This window comes from Ictalurus punctatus, chromosome 17, assembly GCF_001660625.3.
Source record: "Ictalurus punctatus breed USDA103 chromosome 17, Coco_2.0, whole genome shotgun sequence".
NCBI lineage: Eukaryota > Metazoa > Chordata > Actinopteri > Siluriformes > Ictaluridae > Ictalurus > Ictalurus punctatus.
The window spans coordinates 17269234-17290919 of record NC_030432.2 but is presented as its reverse complement, the minus strand read 5'-3'; the positions used below and the strand labels follow the sequence as shown (position 1 = coordinate 17290919).

The 21686-nt window shown below is 37.3% G+C and overlaps 3 protein-coding genes across 4 annotated transcripts in view; 2 read left to right on the top strand and 1 right to left on the bottom strand.

Moving 5' to 3' along the window:
* The first annotated feature begins 832 nt into the window (after positions 1 to 832).
* tmem106ba (transmembrane protein 106Ba) lies at positions 833 to 10847 on the top strand. 2 transcript variants are annotated; one of them, XR_001815215.3, is made up of 9 exons: positions 833 to 953; positions 3265 to 3456; positions 3913 to 3976; positions 4389 to 4548; positions 4995 to 5135; positions 6686 to 6735; positions 6893 to 6946; positions 8676 to 8872; positions 9687 to 10847. XR_001815215.3 is itself a non-coding variant. In XM_017491120.3 (8 exons), exons 2-8 carry the CDS (start codon positions 3267 to 3269, stop codon positions 8803 to 8805), a joined length of 789 nt encoding a protein of 262 aa, XP_017346609.1. In that variant the 5' UTR covers positions 833 to 953; positions 3265 to 3266; the 3' UTR covers positions 8806 to 10847. The 2 variants fall into 2 exon arrangements, 1 of the variants encoding a protein (XP_017346609.1); XM_017491120.3 differs by having other exon boundaries at positions 8676 to 10847.
* A 3299-nt stretch (positions 10848 to 14146) lies between these two features.
* Positions 14147 to 16396, top strand: seraf (Schwann cell-specific EGF-like repeat autocrine factor). Its single transcript, XM_017491118.3, has 5 exons — positions 14147 to 14451; positions 14711 to 14806; positions 15044 to 15148; positions 15662 to 15757; positions 16099 to 16396. Exons 1-5 carry the CDS (start codon positions 14235 to 14237, stop codon positions 16209 to 16211), a joined length of 627 nt encoding a protein of 208 aa, XP_017346607.1. The 5' UTR covers positions 14147 to 14234; the 3' UTR covers positions 16212 to 16396.
* Positions 16397 to 17327: 931 nt separating this feature from the next.
* Positions 17328 to 21686, bottom strand: part of vwde (von Willebrand factor D and EGF domains) — a 31849-nt gene continuing 27490 nt past the window's right edge. The window contains exons 25-32 of the mRNA XM_017491116.3: positions 21453 to 21548; positions 21142 to 21237; positions 20579 to 20674; positions 20026 to 20121; positions 19461 to 19556; positions 18297 to 18392; positions 18067 to 18164; positions 17328 to 17943 (exon numbers count right to left, since the gene is read on the bottom strand). Of these exons, the coding sequence (XP_017346605.2) occupies positions 17935 to 17943; positions 18067 to 18164; positions 18297 to 18392; positions 19461 to 19556; positions 20026 to 20121; positions 20579 to 20674; positions 21142 to 21237; positions 21453 to 21548 (683 nt within the window). The 3' untranslated portion in view covers positions 17328 to 17934. The remainder of the gene's footprint in view (positions 17944 to 18066; positions 18165 to 18296; positions 18393 to 19460; positions 19557 to 20025; positions 20122 to 20578; positions 20675 to 21141; positions 21238 to 21452; positions 21549 to 21686) is intronic.

Below are 21686 nucleotides of genomic sequence, written 5' to 3'. Positions count from 1 at the left end.
CATATTGTGTCTGAAATGTAAATTACTCTATATTAATTACTAGTTTATAGAACATTTGTATAATGCAATATATCACACTCGCAATCATGCAGCTATACTAAATATTAGCATGGCTGTGATTACCTACCGCATTCGCCCTGTGTGCCGCTATTCAATATAACTCTCTTACTTGTGTGAGATTGCTTAGTGATTGCTTAATGATTACCAGTAGAGACCCACAGGGACCATTACAGTTTCCATTGAAACCAACACAATTCCCATTAAAAATATTAAAACCATTACAAATTCTGTGAAGGTTTTCTACTATTTTGTTGAGCAGGGTGTATAGAAGTAAATTCTGATTCATGTAAATTCTACTTTCATGTCACGGACAGTCGAAATAAGCATTTCACTGCCCACTGTACTGCGTATGGTTGTGTATGTGACCAATAATTTGAAATTATCAAAATAAAAGTGAACACCATCACCACCCAAAATACCAGAGTGAGTCTGGCTTATCAATTTAACTCTAAAGGTCACACAATGCTTTTATTGAAAATATTACCTCATAGCCCCATTGAAATAAATTTTTAGCTACACTGCTGCACAGGAAGGAGCGTGTGTGTGTGTGTGTGTGTGTGTGTGTGTGTGTGTGTGTGTGAGTGGGTGGGGTGGGGGGCGTGTTTGTGCACAGCTCTGGTCTATTTCACGCCAATAAACAATAATGAGATGACTAATGGATGACTTTTTGTCAAGTATTTGGATATTAGCCTTGGTGTTTCTTTGATATCGGTTCGAAATGATCGACAAATTAGCGGTATCGCCGACTACGTAGCGTCAACGTTTCCACGAGACCACGCATATGCGCGTGCGCGCGGTTCTGCGCATGCGCGTTAAACTTCTCACAGCGTCCTCTGTCGTCTTTACAGCGGGATTAGGGTGAGCAAGCAAATTGTGCGTTCGCAAATATAAAGGTAAGATCCGGTTGGAAAAGACTTTGTTGATTTATTTTGCCATGATATTTTAGTTATATATGACTACAACACCTGTTGTACATAATGTTTTATGCTTCCGTTAAATGGTTAATGGTTGAATGACGTCGTTTAATAAAGTAAACGATGTCATTTACACTATACTAAAATCAACTGTGAATATTATCGAGTCCCTCAAAGTGCAGTGTGTGTAATGTATAATGTGTCCTCAGTGGAGAATAAACACGTCAGTCTCGTGCCAGCTGTGTTACACTCATGCTAAGCTTTTAGCCTTTATTTTGCTGACACTTAAAAATTTGTTCCATGTTTGCAATTATGCAACTCTTTCTCCCGGCAGAAATCTCGATTTATGACCTGAAATATTATATAACACATACTGAATAACATTATATAACAAGAATTATTGTCTGAAATGACACCCATTACTCATTTACTTTACATGATCTATCGGTATGTTTAATGTTTATCTTATTAATATTTATATTTATATCGGTCACACTTAGAAATACACCAATCAGCCATAACATTAAAACCACTGACATGAGACGTGAATAGCCTTGTTTTTCTCGTTACAGTGGCACATGTCAGGGGGGTGAGATATATTACATTTACATTTAATGACATTTACATTATATTTACATTTACATTTAATGGCATTTGGCAGACGCCCTTATCCGGAGCGACGTACATTTATTTCATTAATACAACTGAGCAGTTGAGGGTTAAGGGCCCAACAGTGGTAGCTTGAACTTCTTAACCACTGAGCCACCACTGCCCCATGTTAGGCAGTAAGTGAACGGTCAGTTCTTAAAGTTAATTTAATTTAACAAGGGCAGGGTCAGAGCACCTCCAAAACAGCTGGTTTTATGTGGTGTTTCCGGGATGCAGTGGTTAGTGATTAGTACCTACTAATAGATGTAGAAGGAAGTATATTCGGTGACCTGACCGCAGGGTCATGAGCGTACAAGGCTCAAGAGCTGTGGGTCTGAGCTGATGGGTTAGAGCTGTTTTGGTGGCACAAGGAGGACCTACACATGATTGGTGTAAAGTTGATTGGTGTAAAGTTATTAAGGTAAAGGTAGTTTTCTTGCTACTTTGGTGCTACCATCAAAGAGACATGTTTTGCACCTTTAGTCCTGTCTTTAAGCTGGAAACTTGCATATACTGTATATATACAGTCCTCACCTGGTTTCCCACTGAAGCTAAGCAGGGTTGAGCCTGGCCAGTACCTGGATGGGAGATCTCCTGGGGAAAACTAAGGTTGCGGCTGGAAGTGGTATTAGTGAGGCCAGCAGTGGGTACTCACCTTGTGGTCTGTGTAGGGCCTAATGCCCCAGTATAGTGATGGGGACATTATAATGTAAAAACAGCACTGTCTTTCGTATGAGATGCTAAACTAAGCATGCTCTGACTCTCTGTGGTCATTAAAAATGTTTATGTCCCATGATGTTTATTGTAAAATAGTAGGGTTATAACCCTGGTGTCCTGGCAAAATTACCCCATTAGCTCTTCTTTATCATGGCCCCCTAATAATCTCCATCCCTGAATCTCCTCTCCACTAATAGCTGGTGTGTGGTGGCCATTCTGCCGAACTAGGGCTGTTGTCGCATTATCCAGGTGGATGCTACACACTAGTGGTGGATGAGGAGACCCCCCCCCCCCCCCCCCCCCATACTATGTAAAGCGCTATATAACTGTAACTAGTATGCCTTTAAAAATAATTTAAGATACATAATTGGATCTTGAGGACCAAGTATAAAAGTTAACTCTAAAAGCTAATGGTACAACACATGCACCTTCACAGGTAAAAGATACAAACTCAATGTACACAGTACGCATCCTTGATGGTACCACCCCAACAACAAGGAAAAGTACAGCACGGTACCTTTATTTCTGTTAGTGTGGAACATTTGGACATTTCAGTGATTAATCTGTAAGATTTCAGATAATATAAACAATGATGTTTAACAATATTTCATAGGTGTGCAAAAAATAAAGGACATCTAAAAATGCGAATCACAACTTCAGTTAATTTAAAGGGGAAAAAAGACAAGTCTATCATTCTTGCTAGAACATTTCATTTGTTTTATGTCACATATGCTTTTCGGCTGCAAATTTTGAAGATAAGTTTGTGTAGAAAATCAGTTGTGCATGTGATATTGTAAAGTGACACATGTTTTCACACGTAAAAACAATTCTTTCATTCATGTTATGGCATTTCACAGATGTTAAATGATGTCATCTGCTTCAATGGTCCATATGTGTCTTTTCTCTCTTTCTCTCTAAAATGCAGTCATGGGCAAGTCAATTTTCTCTTTGCCAAAAAACAAAAGCGAGGGCCAGGAAAAACTGACGTCTGATGATCCTGACTCTCAATTAGTCGAGGAGGATAAGAATGATATATCACAGTTCCCTTATGTTGAGTTCACAGGCAGGGACAGCATCACCTGTCCCAGTTGTCAAGGAACAGGACGAATACCAAGAGGTAAAAAAGTGTCAGTATTTGCTTACTGTTACTGTTTTTTTCTTCCAAAAGAAGTTTTATATAACCCTCTCAATCATATAAGTTTTAAACAGGTAGCGGTGTTTAAGTTAATTGTGGTGCTTGGTATTGGTGTAATAATACTTATATTTTAAGGTTTGAAACCAGAAGGGGTGTAAAGACATAATAATATATATCTAGCACCAGTTTACATACATCAGCAGCCAGTCTTGAACAATTTGTCAACTGAAAAATGACCTAAGACTATCAGACCAAAGTTTCACTAAAGTTTTGGATCTCAGGTTTCTCAAGTGTCACGTAACACTCTTCTAGTTTCAAGCCTTCACTATGGTGCACCGTAACCCTAGACCTTAATATCCCATGAGCTTGGTCAGTGGCAAAAGGAGAGGGTTGAAGTATAAGCAAATTAGCTCATGGTGTGTTTTCTTGTCTGCTCAGAACAAGAAAATCAGCTTGTTGCCTTGATACCATATAGTGACCAAAGACTGAGGCCAAGACGAACGTACGTTTCACCAGGACACTCCACACATCTGTTAGCTTTTTAAGAATTTAAGGGGGGCTAAATACCTTTCAGCTGTAATGTCTAGTTAAAACATGAAGCCATTGTCATTTGTCATTCTTTTTTTTTTCTTCAGAAGACTGGTCAATGCACATTTACGTTCATGAAAGTATTTTGAAACATATTATTATATATTACAAGATTTATGATAAAAATATGACAGCATGTTGCGTAACTCACTGAAGAAATCTATTTATTACCTCATCATACATATAACGTTCTACTAACTCATTAACCCTTCCTATACATTCATGCTGTGAATGATTTCGAGAGATAAAACGGATAGCATTATTCTCTGATTACAGAGTAATCTAAATAAAATAAACCATAATGATCAAAATCTGTGTTTTTACAGCAAGCTGTACGTTAGCTTGTCAGTGATGCTGTGTCTCCTACTCTCTGGCCTGGCTGTGTTTTTCCTCTTCCCCCGCACCATTGATGTCGCCTACGTTGGTGTGAAATCTACGTATGTCAACTTTGATACGGAGCAACGAATCATCTATCTCAACATTACAGTGAGATCTTTTGTTTCTTCTGTTTCATTGATGGCTTGGGTGAATCTGTTCGTCAGTAACTGAAGTGGTATTATACTGTACCTGAAAGACTTTTGGGTAGCAATTTTAAAGGATTTAAGATGCATGCATTAGCATGTAATAGCATATTTACAGGATATTATATAAGTATATATGTATATTGTAGATATTTGTCAGTATATGCAAGTTAACATAAGATGGCTCCAGGCTCCCTCGCGACCCTGTGTAGGATAAACGGTATGGAAATGGATAGATGGATAATACTGTAATATTACTAGGAATATTCACTAAAGAAATTTGGCTGTCCTACCAGTACTATTTTTATAGAACGTTTTGAATCCCTTATGAATTGTCTTTCTATGCTGTGAAGTTAATGTGAAGAGGGGGAGTGTCATTTCGAGCTAAAGTTAATTGTTGTCTCATTTCAGAACACGCTGAACATTACTAATAACAACTACTATCCGGTACAAGTGGCAAACATCACAGCGCAGGTGCAGTTCTATAAGACTGTGATCGGAAAGTCATTTGTGAGCAATTTGACAAGCATAATGCCACTGGATATGCAGCAGGTGCGTAAATTCTTCATCCGTACCATGTTTTCATGTTTTAGCTTTCACAAACAAAAGTTTACTTTCACATCCACATGCAAATATAACCAAACTGAAAGAGCGCTTCATGCTCTGTAGGCTGGTGTTTAACCCTTGAAAGTCCAGCTTGTTATTCACTTATTTATATTACAGCATATTTTCAGTGCAGTGAGATGAGCTGACAGGTCCTGGGAGTCTGACAGGTTAGAGAGGCTGGTGCAATGCTCACACTGTTCAAAGATTCAGTAGTGTAAAGATGAAAAGGTATCATATGTAAAGGATTAACTTAACCACTTAAAGTAGCATCTCAGTAGTCAGTTATTCATCTTAAATCGTATATGAGCTGGGAAAACAGCCAGTCTGTGTAAAGACGTCTAAAAACTTGCTATCTAATTCTCAAATAGTGAATGGTAAGCTTTGGTCAAGTTGTTGTCAAGTTGTAACATATATATATATATATATATATATATATATATATATATATATATATATATATATATATATATATATATAAAATCAGTTCAGCTTGAATCAGATACCCGCTGTCAAAATGTCTGCATATTTAAATGCATTTTTCTCCTTTTGCACTCATGGGGTAACCAGATTTTTAAAATAAAACTTTATTTGTGGTTCAGATACATCTGAAAGAGGAACATATTTAAGTTGAGAAATGCCATTTTTAGAACTGTATACTAGAAAGTGTTTAAAATTTCACCCTGTTAAGGGTTTTCCCAGGCCCCAACACCTGTAACCAAAGTGAAACTCCTAACAAGATGTATGTAGTTACATGGGCGAGGAATTTAAATCTGGATCAGCTGACACATCTTCTGACTTTAAGAGGTCAAATTACTAACCCAAAATACTGGTCTTTACAGTAGCAACCTTTATACCACAGTGCTGCTGAATGCTCGAATCTGATTGGTCAGAAGGTGTTGTGTGACTTTCTATAATGTTAGCTCTGATAGTAGTTCCAGCTGCAAAGCAGAACACACGTTTATTGTACATTATTATATAATACATTATTATACCTATAGTAATGAATTACACGGGGACATGTCTGATGGACGCTCTGCACAAACGGGTTAAAATTAATATTGTATTCTCTAGGTTCTGGGTGTTTTTCTCAGCCTGTGGCTACAGTGATTGTGTCCTGCTGTCTGTTAGACGTTAGCTTAGTTTAAGGAGTGTCAAAATGAGTTATCAACTGCATCAGGAAATCAAGATAATAATGGAATATATATGGGCAGACTTAGCAACGAGTCTGATGAGTTTACACGAATAAATACACAGTACAATACTGTTATAGTGTATTCTGATGCGTACTGCCTCTCTGAGAGGTTTTACATTTTAAGTACTGAAATACTTTTGAGTGCATTTATTTATTATTGTTAGCTTTTACAGCAAGCCTCTGGCATTTTGCCTTTCCTTATGCTCTTATTGCCTTAACATTGCCTAATCAGATGGATCAATGCTGTGTGAATATTGTAAGCACTGTTAACAGCCTAGTATCGACTGTGTCTGTTCCTGTTTAGGTCGATTTCACTGTTTCCACAGTCATAGCCAATGAGATGAGCTACATCTAGTAAGTATTTTTGAGTTCTGACATTTGGTTTCCTACCAAGGCACACGCAGCATTCATTACTGTTTATTTATTTATTTGTTTATTTGTTTATTTATTTATTTTGTGTGTGTGTGTGTGTGTGTGTGTGTGTGTGTTAACATTTGTCTTTGTCTTTCAGTAACTTTTGCACCATGCAGTCCATAAAAGTGCACAACATTGTGGTCATCATGCAGTAAGTACAGACTGTTCTAATATATTGTCATAAAGAGTGTAACTGCAGGGAGATCACTACTGGCTGTTAGCAAACTTTATACCAGGGTGCTGCTGAATGCTCGAATGTGATTGGTCAGAAGGTGTTGTGATTTTTTATAACTTTAGCTCTGATAGTAGTTCCAGCTGCAAGGCAGAACACGTTTATATTAACACGCTCGTTCTAATACATTATCATACTTATAGTAACAAATTACACAAGGACTTGTACAGTGGACGCTCTGCAAAACGGATTAAACATGGCTTAATATTAAAGTTTTCTGGGAGGAGATGTTTATATAACATTTATGGAAGCAGTCTAAAAAATGACACACTGCATTTTTTTGTATTATTAACTTCAAGAAAGAGAACACGAGAGGCCGGTGAGGGAATTGGGATTGTTTATAGCTGTTATAATGTAAGTGATACATTAATCAGTTCACTTTATTTCACACGAATCACTTTATTCGTGTGAAAGAGGAACATATTTAAGTTCAGAAAAGCCTGTAATTCTTAGAACTATATAGTAGAAAATGTTAAATCTCACCCTGTTAATGGTTTTCCCAGGCCCCCACTTAGATTATAGCTACTAGGACGGAGTGCAAAGGAATGCAGACGTTTCATTTACGTTCCACAACAACAATATACGTAACTAAAATGGATAAAAATTATGTTTAAAAAAAAAATTATGACAAATTCTAATAGTGGTATAAGAGGAATAAAACACTTTGGGATGGGTTGTTTAGGGAAATCAATCACCTTTGAGTCAGGCTGTATCACAACACGTTGTCATTGATGGCTTTTCTAACATGGGGGCACGATGGCTTAGTGGTTAGCCTGTTTGCCTCACACTTCTGGGGTTGAGAGTTTGAATCTCGCCTTCGCCCTGTGTTCGTGGAATTTGCTTGTTCTCCCCGTGTTTCGGGGGTTTCCTCTGGGTACTCTGGTTTCCTCCCCCAGTCTAAAGACATGCGTTGTAGGCTGATTCGTATTTCCAAATTGTCTGTAGTGTGTGAATGTGTGTGCGATTGTATACTGTGATGGGTTGTCACCCCACCCCGTCCCTCTCCTTGTGCCCCGATTCTCCAGGCTCCCCGTGACCCTTGTGTAGGATAAGCGGTATGGAAAATGGATGGATGGATTGAACTGCAAGCCCTGTTGTGTTTTTTTTTTCCTTACATTAATCTTTAGTAGTATTAATTATTGCATTATGATCTTATTTTATGATATATTGTTATCACGGAAGCTTGTAATATAAAAATTAACAGTATTTATAAGCAATATTTAATGAGTAAACCAAATTTTGTTTCGAATTGTGTACTATTCTGGCCAACCTTTAAAGGTTCAGGATAAGCTTTGTGGGTGTTTTGATTAATGGTGGCAGGAAAAACAGTAATTTTGGTCACATTAATACAGGCCCAAGTTTAACCGTGACACATCAGAAGTTCACCATGTTTTAATGCATTATGAGTCCTAACATGATCACAGTATGTAGCATGATAGTCACAGTTTTCATCTATATGATATACATTTTTTACAAAAACATTTGTCAAATACGTTCATACATCAGGGAGTGACAGGTAGAGTGTTTAATGTGAAGCTTGTTGTAGCATATTATGTTAACCTTTGGGTTGCAATGCTTTCTGGAAACTCTGCCTTGTACTTCAATTTATTTCAAACCTTCACCTCATGATATGGTCTGTGTTCCTCAGGATGACTGTCACCACTGTGTACTTCGGCCACACCGAGCAGGTCTCTCAGGAGAGTTACCTGTACGTGGACTGTGGCTCAAACACCACCAGTCTCAACGGACACGTGATGCAGGGACACTTTACAGCTTGAAACTAAGCTGCAACATGCACTGTGTCCACACTGGAGGATATCAGAGAGTATCCCTGACAAGTTTTAGGTGCTGTGCATGGTCATGTCAGGAAGATGCAAAGCTTCAGACAGAATGTTCTCAGACTTTTGTAGATAGATGTACTTTAGAATAAGTTATTTTGACATATGACACCAGTGATTTGTTGGTCCACTGTGGTCTCACATCTTTGAATATCTTGGTTTTGTCCAGGAAGAGTTTGAGATATAAAAGGAACACACCACACATTAGCGTTACTCGCTACTTATTGACTGCAGTCACATAAAACTGCAGTCACATAAAACTAGGTTCTACACGTTTATGAACCACTAAAATTGTTTTCCGTTCACTATTTATAATTTGTACATACAGAGCAGTAAGAATGGAGGGAAAATGATTTGCTAGAGAGACATCCATGTCTAGACAGAGACTTTCTATGAAATCTAAGCTGTTTTTAATTTTTTTTTTTTTTAAATACAGTTTGCAAGTATTTGTTTAATGGAAAAAATTGGAAATTTAAAAATCAGTGTCATCAATGATATGGATGTGGGGGCTATTTCGATACACAACCAGATGTAAAGTAAAGTGATAGAAAAACTTCTGATGAGGTACTGTAGATATTATTACTGGAAATGTGCAACATGGTGAATTATTATGTGAAGCTGGGATATTTGGATCTGTTTTGTATATTTGTTATTTTACCACTGTAAAAGAAATCTAAGGAAAAACCACACAGCTTGACAAATCTGACAAAAGAATCTTATTTCAACCAACACTATTTGCTTATTTTCTATTCAGAATTTGCAACTTACAGAATAATTATATCTTGAAATCTAATTATATTTTCATGTACATCTGTATACAGGGTGTCCCAAAAGCCTCCCTATATAGGGGCCTATGTTTGCACCATGTCACCACGCACCACGTCAGTTGTGCCTTCATCAGTGGATGTTCGTGGATGCCTACTTCTCGGTCGGTCTGCAACACTTCCAGGGTGTCGAGTTTGTTAATAAGTTTGGCAGCAGTGTCGTGTGTGATGTGCCCGCTATGTTTGCTCTTAAAAATCCATCACAACATTGTGACAGCTTCCTGATCCAACCACAAGAATGATTTCAATGCGTTCTTTTGTCAAAGGCATTCTTAAATGCTATCTGAAAAAAATCTGTAATGTAAACTAACTGTGAAAAATTTTTAGAAGACATTTTGCTAAAAAGTTCCTAAAAATTTTCCCTTTTTAGTATTTTTTTCTCTGCATTGTGGTGGCTAATCATCATGGATCCAGCATTATCAAACAAACTCATGATTATTAATAGGCAGTGCTGAGAACTGAGATGTCACTGAGACAGCATTGCATGGGTAAACCGTTCAGGAAGGAATGAGAATCAGAAACACATGATTGCTTGTGAGCTGTGTTAACCGGAATTGGTTTTGTTTTTGTACTAGTGTGCAACATTATACATCATCAAAAACTAACATGCAACAAACCACAACAGACAGTGCAGCAGGATCAGACTGTGCAGTAACCACAACTTATACAGTGGACATGACATCAGAGAGTAGACAAAACATTGCAAGGGTGGAACTGTTGGGCGGAAAAGAACTGTAGTGGGACGTCTTCACATTTGAATATGTTACAGTTTTATGTAACAGTTTTCTTGTTATGTTTGGGATAATATGGGATGGTATTACAGATAATGAGTGTTGCATTCTAGACAGTAGTGAGATTTGTGTGTGCATCCCTCAGTTACACCTGTCTCCATCCATCTTTTACCATGAGTTATCTTCTTGGCTGTAATGGAATTAAAAGATTTGTGGAAAAGAGCTAGACTCTGTTATTCCACTAGAGGGCAGGATATAGCAGTAAACTCAGCTACTGACAAAATGTGCTAATGATCAGTAATTCTTTAGCAAACTAATCTTTTATGGCACTTTCCTAAAGTGCACAATTTGGTGTTTTCACAGTGTTGTTATATTTTGTGTAGATTCAGGACGTAAAATCCCAATTAAAATCCATTTCAATGGGAAAGTTCATATATCTTCCAGGCTTTGTTTTTCTTTTCTGTTTAAAATGAATATTAATAGGCTGTGCGTGTGAATGTCTGAAGTAAGAATTTAAAACAAAGGATTTTTGTTTAAAAATGTACATTTTTGTATAAAAAATGCTTCCAAGTAAAATAAAAAGGTTGATTATGGAAAAAAAAATCCTACACCTTTGTCAAAATTACTTAATTGAAATAAAACATTTACACACAATAAAGATATTATTTTAGAAAACTAAAGTAATTATTCAGTGGAAGGAGAAGCAGTAGCAAGGGGCCAAGCACATGATCGGAATCCACATAGTCATAGAGCAGCTCTGCTGAAATCTGGATATAGCTTCGGATCACAAATGAGTGACAGTGAGGCCACAGTGGTAGGATAAAACGCTGACATATCATCAGGAAGAAACTTTATGAGGAACCAGACTTAAAAGAAAACCAGGATAGTGCGCTGTGAAGTCATCCAGTGTTTAAAGGATGCTCCATCTGAACATTAGGGTCTAATGTTTAATCTTTAAGCTATCCGAGCTGGAGTGTTTCAACACTTGCATACCTTCTTTTCACATGTGTACACATGCCAAGACCTTTCACAGAAAATCACATGGTAACCATACTTAATATTTCATGATGTGGGAGTAGGGAACGAAGTGTGCTGGAGTTGTAAGGTTATTGGTCCTCACCATCTCACACATACCTCTGTACCTTCCCATAGCAATGCTGATTAAGATCTTTGCTAGGCTTCTGTCAGAGGAGCTTTACTGAGCATTAACTTTGGAAGTTGATCACCATGCACCTTTTCCAGATCTTATAAAATCAGCATCATATTCTAAAGGAGAGAGTACAGAGAACATATACTGAAACCTTCTAGTCAGTCAGAGGGTGAGTTGGTTGCTCATTACCCATTAGCATATGTTATACAGGTGATGGAACAGAACAGTAGGTTATGTATAAACAGGGTTCCCTGTCATTCAGTTCCAAAGAGATTGTCAGTCATGTGATCCAGTGGGTCGGATGAAAGTGCAGAATATATATATATATATATATATATATATATATATATATATATATATATATATATATATATATATATATATATATATATATATATTAAATGTAACAAAACAAGTGAAATAAATAAATAAATAATATAAAAAGGAGTCGAAAAGTACCCAAAAACTAGAAAAATTAAAACAAGGAACTAGACTAAGATTAGGCACTACGACAATGGAAAGAAAACTCAACGTGAAAGTAGGCAGCTGTGGCTCAGGTGGTAGAGCAGGTTGACCACTAATAGTACGGTTGGCAGTTTGATTACCGGTGCACATGACTCCACATGCCGAAGTGTCCTTGGGCAAGACACTGAACCCCAAGTTGCTCCCGATGGCAAATTAGTGCCTTGCATGGCAGCTCTGCTACCATTGGTGTGAGAGTGTGTGTGTGAATGGGTGAATGAGAAAGTGCTTTGGATAAAAGTGCTATATAAGTGCAGACCATTTACCAAGAAAAACCACTCATGGTGCAAATATAACATAACATACCAGCATATCAAGCATTCAAAAACACAATGCTCCACAACTAAGAAGGGAAAACAGAACTTAAATAGGGAGCAAATTGGGGAAACTCAAAACAGGTTAGCACAATCAAGGAAGGAAACAGAGCAAAGGTCTGGGCATGTGGGGACATGCAACATAGTTGTGCACCAGAGTTTGCCTCCCAACTAGTTGGTGAAAATAGGCATTCAGGTGCAACACACGCTTGGCTGAAAAAAAGACGAGAAAATACATAATGTATATATCTGTCAGGTAAATATTTATATTTATATAGTGTAATGGCTATAATGTAAAAGATGAAGGGTGTTTTCACATGTACTGTCGTTCTTTTTAAATTCATGTCTAATCAAATGCTTTTTAAAACACGGCGCATACGTCACATGCCCACTAGATGGCGCCATTTGTCCAGTTTGAAACCTTCAGCTTTTCTTTTTGTGTGGATATATTGTATACATACGCTTAAATAACAAATGATAATGGATAAATGAACATTTTCTCTGAGTTCCTTAATAATTCTGGAATTGGTTTAACATCTCTATGTTAGTGGACTTCTAAAGTAGGCTGGTGTATGTTTAAAAATATTTGCACCCCCAAACTCAGTGAGTAAGTGGTTTCCTGAGTGAACAGCTATGACATCTGTTAATCTCATTAGAGAAAACTTTTGCTTCTTTCTTCACTTTCAGAAGAGATGCCTGTTTTGGTTCCTGTAAGAACACCTGAACTAACAGCCGGTGTTCATAATCTATTAGTCAAAAGCCCAGGAAAAGTTCCTTATGAAGGAGATTTTCTACATTTTTGACACAAAACATGTGACATCTGCATACAGAGAGGTTTGACTGAAATTTACCAGTATTAAAAGTTTTTCTTTTTCAAATCTACAATGTAAAAAACAGTTAAAACTGATGAAGATACTGTTTGTTTGTCTTGCAGTGTATAACTATTAACTACTATGGAATAGAATAGTAACTATGTTATGGGAGAATTTCCCAAGATAATATCAGTACATAGGTCATTATGAAACATGAGCAGCATTAGAGTACTTTATGCAAGAGTCACTTTTTGTGACAGTATTCTCATCTTACCAGCAGAACTTTTTTATTGTGGTTGTCTTGTTTGAGAGAAAGAAATGCACCAACTCTGGTTGAAAACATCGAGTTGTACTCATCTTGAGGAGGGGCTCATCTTGGCGCACATCTGGAAAAACCATTTCCTTACATCTGGGAATGTGATATTTTACAAATAGACCATGAAAGTTTCATGAGAGATTGTAACCATGTTTGTGGGCTAAAGCTCATAGAGACAGTACCAATCTTTATTTATGATAGTTAGTCTATATATGAGTGGGAATTAAATTGACATTTAATGATATTTGTCTACCCAGATCATTACTTCAATTGGATATGATTAATTTTGTGATGAAATGCTTATCTGTAAAACTAAAGACCCAGCACCATACTGACACATACTTTAGGAACCAGACTGGTGTAAATGAGAATTTGGGTAAAAATCATATCAAATAAAAGCTCATAAGAAGATCTATCACTGTCTAGTACAAATCTTTATCAAAACTCAAAACTGAAACAGTCAGGCTCACCTGTAACATTTATCAAATATCATGTACGCCTTTGTAATCTATAGAAATCTCACTCTCCACTCCCGTTTTTGTCATAGTCCTTCCTTTCCATGGTTCCTTGTCATTCCTCCTCTCTCCTGCAGGTGTGCTGTAGAACAGGGTTGCATATCCAGAGAGCTGGACACCATTCTCTGACCCTCACTCTTGCCTGTTACTTGTGTGTGTGAGTGTGTGTGGATAAGAGAACGGCAATGTTTAATCAGTCATCTTCACTGCTCTGTATGGCCATGATGGCTCTGGTGACTGGTGTGTGTCTGGGAGGATCTGACTCACCCCGTGGCATCTCCTTACCTTTTGTGTTTGACCTGAATGCAGTGTGTGATCCACCATGCAGACATGCTGGGATCTGTATCCGAAACAGCACCTGCTTGTGCTCACGGGGCTATGAAGGAGAGACCTGCCAGTATGGTGATGTTTCCACTTTTTACTTATTTAGTGAGTGTGGGAAGCTGTGAAGAGAAAGAGAGAGAGAGAGAGAGAGAGAGAGAGAGAGAGAGAGAGAGAGAGAGAGAGAGAGAGACAGTGTGGGTGCACAAATGTATACAGTTTCCACTTTGGATATTTAATACCTTAAACAGAGCCTAGATTTCATTTTCTGCATATTGAAACAATTATATCTGTTACAAACTGAAGAAGTTCAATGTAAAAATGTGATTGTTGATTTCAGCTAACTGTGAGCCAAAGTGTAAAAACGGGGGTGAATGTCTCCGTCCTGGAAAGTGCAGATGTCCTCCAGGACTTGGTGGGAAATATTGTGAAAAAGGTATTTTGAATGTTTCTACAGTAAACTCTCACTAGTTGTGATTTGAACCTCTGAGAGAATGAATTGTTTGAGGGTACAGATTTCACATTTAGAGAAACAGAGCAAAAAACTAAATAATAAGGGACTGTGACTGAGATTTGGTGAAGGTACAAATGCAGAAATGCAGTGACAGGTAGAGTGAAAAAAAAAAAAGAAAGATGAGTGGATAGTTAACTTTGGAGTGTCTGTGCTTAACAGTGGCATGTGATGGTGGCTGCTGGAATGGTGGAGAGTGCATTGCAGTGAACTTGCAGGCTAAGTGCATTTGTCCCTCCAGCTGGACTGGATCTAAATGTCAAGAAGGTTTGTTGATTTTTTTTTACTAATTTATCAAAATTACCCGCCCAAGAAATAATGCCATGTAGGAAGGTGCTAAAAGTGGATTTTGGAAATTAAGGAGTCCTGATTTATTCATGGGGAATGTGCCATTCAAATGATTTGAGTTCTCAAAACACATATCATGGGAATTTGATTAAAACACATTCTAAGTGTATTTGGCTTTATCCTAAGCATGTATTTTTACAAGCTAGATTTTCAGATCTTAAATTTTCAATAATCCTTGTTTAACAGTTTTTATATTTTTGATATGAGAGATATGATACAGTAAACTGATATGAATTGATATGTGAGAAATGATACAGTAAACCTTTACATGACCTTTAATGATGAAATGAGTAATTGTAGGGTTGGGGCCTATTTAGGATTGCAAAGTTTTCTAAAGAAACTGTAAAAGAAATATACAGTAGGAAAACGTGTGTGTGTGTGTTTCATGACTGAATGCTATTTTGAGTGTGTGTGCTGGTTCTGTTTCTACAGCAATTTGTCCTCAGGGTTGCCAGAATGGAGGCAGCTGTGTGGCTCCAGGAATCTGCAGCTGTCCAGAGGGATGGTTGGGGGGAGCCTGTCACATCGGTGAGCCAAACCACACACACACACACACACACACACACACACACTGTACACACATACATACATGAAACCTCTTATATTGTCTGTTCACAGTATGTTTATCAACATATACATGTTGTGGACTTGGCACATTGTATAAAGTATTTATATTAAAATATGCAATAGTTATATAGTTCAACCTCTGGTGACTCTATTAAATAATATTACTGGACTGTACTATTGATTGGAGCTTAAATATAAGCCAGACTGTCAGCTTGTTTGCTTTCTTTGGTCTGTAAAAACTGTAATGCTGATCTCAGATCAGTTTCAGATGAAGGAATATGCATATTGTTTTCTCTCCACAGCTGTGTGTAAGAAACCGTGTCTGAATGGTGGGAAGTGTGTGTCTCCAGACAAATGTCGCTGTCGCAGTCCATTCTCCGGCCCTCAGTGCGAGGACAGAAAAAAACTCTTCTGATCTCAGCACTTACACTCCCTCAGAGCTGGAGACTTGGCCAACATGGTGCTATTCATTCAAGTTTGTTCATTCACTTTTTATCATGTACTTTTTACATTTGTTTACATTTCTAAACAAATTTGTTACATTATGTTATATGTATACTGTGTGATTTTTGACATTAAATAAATTATAACACAAGTTTATGTGCGTGTGTGATTACTTTGTGTTGCTTTCAGATATTATAATGAACATTCAGTTCAGTGGTATTATATATCCATCTATCCATCCATCCATCCATCCATCTTCAGTCCCAGGTAGCCTGGAGCCTATCCCACAGGGTTGGGGACACCCTGGCCCGGGTGCCAACCCATCGCAGGGCACAATCACACACACACTCACGCACCAATTCATACACTAATGACAATTTAGAGATGCCAATCAGCATACAACACATGCCTCTGGACTGGGGGAGGAAAACGAAGAACCCGAAAGAAACCCCTGAAGCATGGGGAGACTCCACGCACACAGGGGAGAGACAGGATTATGTCTGCTTTCAGTGTGATGGTAAATAAATGAAAACATTTATCTCTGATAGAGAACTTCATGGAGCTCTTGTAAATTCCGATTTTACAAAAAAAAAAAATTCTGTAAATAAAATCTATAGGATTCTACGGAGCCCCCCTAGTGTCAGGTAAGAAAAAAAAATACTGCCATGTGTAAACCGTAAATTTTGTAATGTACGGAATACGCATTGCACCTTACAGTCCCTCTGTAACATAAGATATATTTTTTGTCTTATTAAGTTCAAGAGAGAAAAATGAGAGGCTGGTGAGGGAACAACTGTTTGTAACCGCTGTAATGTAACTGATAACAGATACATAACTGATAAAGTGTTTGTGAATATTCAATAACATTAAATGTAACTATAAATGGTTAAAAAGCATTGCTAAATAAATTAAAAATAGAAATCATTGCCAAATCACTGTAAGGGGAATAAAACACTGCTGTTATAGGAAAATAATCAAACACACCACCCGACAGCCTACCCTGTCGTGTTTTATTCTTTTTTATATCAAATACCTTCATATTTTAAAACCAATTTAAAAAATCCCACAAAATCACCAGGATTACAAATGTACATTAACATTTATTATATTCCAATATAAAATACATATACATCAAATAAGCCTAAAGCAGAATATATTTCTCTATAACTGTTGTTTTACAAAATCAATAAAATAAAGTAAAATAAAGAATGCTCCATTAATTTCTTTAAGAAATGGACCTGTATAGAATAAAAGCTCAGTCTGTTAGACTCTCAGGTCACTGTTAGGCATAAGCACCCTGTGTATACAGTAAATCCTTACAATTTCTCTTACACAGTGTGTATTACACAGCTTAAAAAAACGATGACATTAACAGCTGAAAATGGAGAATAAGATAACACTCTCATGAGAAGTACACTTGGCAGACGCACTTTGTTGAGTGCACTCACCTTGTGGCAAAACAGCAGAGTGAGACTGCACAATTAGATGTGTGATCATAGCAAAAAACAACATTTCGAGTGGTAAACATTCTTTTCTTGGCTGCTGCCTGAGATACACATTCATGAACATATACACCGTTACATACACTTAAGGACACGGACTCTCTCTCACACACATAACCACTCCTGTGGACTTTGAGGTGGGTACAGACACTGTCTATAAAACCATCTCCTCATATGTATCTTCTTCTTTCATCATCTGGTCTGCAAATACAAAGTTCAGACTTACTTTATGTTCCATGCTCATGATATAATATATTTTCAAAGTATGGCCTGTAGTAATAATAATCTAAAAATAGAGAAGAAGTATAAAGAAACTCAGCTTACTCTGGCAGCGCAGGTTGATCCTGTGTACCCTGAGCGACACTGACAGAAGTTTGGAAGCACGCACTTTCCTCCATTTTGGCACTTGCGCTTGCACAAGGCTGTATTTAATGGTACAGTATTTCTCATCGTTATGTCTCAGAAAATCATCAAAAGGCCAAATCCACTACAAGAAAGGTTAAAAATGTAATATATTACAGTGTAATGATCAGAAATATATCAGTTAGACTTACGAGTCTGGCACTGTAAGCCTTCCCATCCAGCAGGGCAGTGACACGTGTTGGGTCCCACACACTCTCCTCCATTTTTACACTTCTGTAAGCAAACCGCTTTCATACAGAACAGAGATTATGCTTAATGTGTGTGCTTAAGATGTTGTAATGCTCTCATGACCTACACTATAAAACATTTACTGTAGAGTAATGTACAGCAGAGTTGCCAGTAAACTTGAAATAATAATTATTTATAATAATCAGTCATTTATAACTTACCGTAAATAAAATATTTACAAAAATTTTTCCAGTAAACATTTACAGTATGTTTTCCAGTAATATACTGAAAACTTTGCAAGTAAAATACTTAAAATGTAATTATAAATCCAGTACATTTGCTCATTTGGCTGTCTCCCTCTGTAGTCATTAAAAATCCCAGGACATTTATCTTAAAGAATAGGGGTATAATCCCGGTGTCATGGCGAAATTCCCCCATTGGCCCTTCTCTATCATGACCCCTAATAATTTCCGTGTCTGAACTGGCTACATCTCCTCTCCTCTCCACTAATAGCTGGTGTGTGGTGGGCGTTCTGGTGCACTAATGCTGCCGTCGCATCATCCAGATGGATGCTACACACTAGTGATAGTTTAGGAAACCCCCATACAATGTAAAGTGCTTTGAGTGCCTAGAAAAGCACTCTAAAAATCTAAGGAATTATTATTATTATTATTATTATTATTATTATTATTATTATTATTATTAACTGAGCAGAAGGTAAATGGTCTTGCTCAAGGACCCAACCATGGCAGCCTCTGCTATAATGAGATTTAAACTCACAACTGTAATTACTGAGCCACCACAACTAGCTTAACAAACTTGCACTGATTCAACTTTTTACAAGCATATAATGTTAAATTCAAGGTCAACACAAGGAGATTTTTTTTAGATTCACATCCCTACCAAAAACGATAGACATCCCACCATGCATTGCATTTTCTGTTGTTTTTTTTTATTGTGAACCAGTGCAACTGTAATTGCCTACTCGTATACTGTACTATCCTGTAAAATAATAAAACAGCACTTTGCTGTAAAATAAATACCGTAAATTTACAGCATATTGTACAGTATATTAAACATGTTAAAGACTAGAAGACGTGTCTTATTTATTGTAAAAGTTCACTTACGGACATCACAGATTTTCCCCCGCCAGCCAGAAGCACAGGAACAGGTGTTTGGACCAACGCACTTTCCTTTATTCATGCACATCGGATCACACACACCTACACACAAACATGTGCAAGAGTAAAACGAGAGTTGAAACTATTTTAGCAAAGATGGGCTTGTGTTCCTCGTAACTGAAACCCAGGACAATATGAAATGATAAACATTTGTATGTAACCAAACATTCAGACAAAAATGAAACAAAACATTAATAGGCTGTGCACAGAGATAAATGCAACTTAAAACGTAGCCTTTTGTGCTTTACGTCCAAGTAGAACACAACACTGACACGTTCCAGGATCACTACCGTGGTGTGTACGAGGCCAAATCTGTGTGTGACTTGTGAGAAAGGCAAATTGGATCCAAAAAAAAAAACAGGCACCACAAACTGTAACTGAATGACACACATAGTCAGTGGAAGAGCGGAGGTCAGGGGAGGTATAACCGAGCATTGGGAAACAATTAACTCATGCGATTACCTTTGACTGGGGGGCTATAATGTAATAAATGTAGTCATGTAACACTCACTCATTTGACATCTCTTGCCAGTGTAGCCTTCAGGACAGGAGCACACGTTGTTCCTCATGCACTGACCACGGTTTTTACAGGGAGGGTTGCACACAGCTACAACAGAAAATACAGCACTCTACATTATCCGTTTATTTTTATATTGTTCTGCAGAACAAAGGATCCATTAGGTAGACAATTAAGCAGCTCTACAAATTAAACAGCTAATGGCATCTAATGAAATATAAAAGCAATAATAATAATAATAGTAATAATAATAATAATAATAATAATAATAATAATAATAATATGAGTAAATATTGGCATCTGTATATGTGTGGGTTTCCTCTTGGTTCTCCAGTTTCCTCCTACCTCCCAAAATCAAGCCTGTAGGTGGACTGGCTATGTTAAATTACGCCTGGATGTGAATGTGAATGTATATGTTCATGGTGCCCTGTGATGGACTAGTATCCTATACAGGGTTTTTTCCTGCCGCACACACACTGTTCCTGACTATATGCTTTTGCAAATGTATCACAGATATCAAGGATCAGAAAACACGCTAGTGCTGTACCTATCTGGCACTGTGATCCATAGAAGCCACTCGGACATGCACAGATATTAGGCTTGATGCAGGTGCCACCATTCAGACACACAGGCTTACAATCAGCTGAAAGACAAACAGATTACAAATGATTACTGAACAGCGTCGAGCCAGGGACCTAGGTTTCTATTTAAGTCACCCTAAATATTTTAAAACATATTTTTACAGTCATTTCAGGGGAATTGCTATGAGTGTGTAGAAATCTGAAGGTTGATGGGCACATGTGAGGTTACAGGTGTTTTTATTTGTATATTAATGGAATATAGGATTGTTGATGAGAATAAAAGTGCAAGCACAGAAACAAGCTTTGAGTGACATAATCTAAGCCAAATAATAAATGAAAAAAAAAAAAACTCCAAACAAAAACCTGTTGTTATTTAACAATGAAAAAGAAAATGTATAATCGTTGATAAAGCTTACTGTAAGGAGATTATTTAACATTAACGGTCAAAACTGATTCCACCATTGATTATTTTCCTATAACAACGTTAATACCTTACTACACACATGTACTAAAGGATAAGAGCAGGTACCTGAGTTACAAGTTGGTCCATACCAGCCAGGCTTACACTTGCACACTTCAGGAGATGCACATTCCCCACCGTTCTCACAGTGCCGAGTACACACCACTGTAGACACAGAGCCACAGACAAAATCAATGTGCAGTTTCTTAAACTTAAACTAAGAATCACAAAACTGGATCTTAGAGCTTCATCTCATCAAATCTAGACAAAATCTCATCAAATGACTCATAAAGCTTAAAATGTACAAGATTTTTAAGGTAAAACACTGTTTTCAGAATGCACCGCTTAAAGAAATAAAAAGAAGTGAAATTTCTGCTCACTTATTTCACACTGTGGCCCCATATAACCATAGGAGCAGGTGCACAGGTTTCTGGACAAACAACTGCCTCCATTTTGACATGGTGGATCACATGTTGCTGGAGGGCAAAGCAAAGAGAACATTTTGAACTACTTTCAGCTATATAATCGATGCACCGCAAAAAATGACATCCTAGCAAGTGAAAATATCTTAAATATAGTTCAACTAATCTATTATTTTTTATTAGAAGTTTACA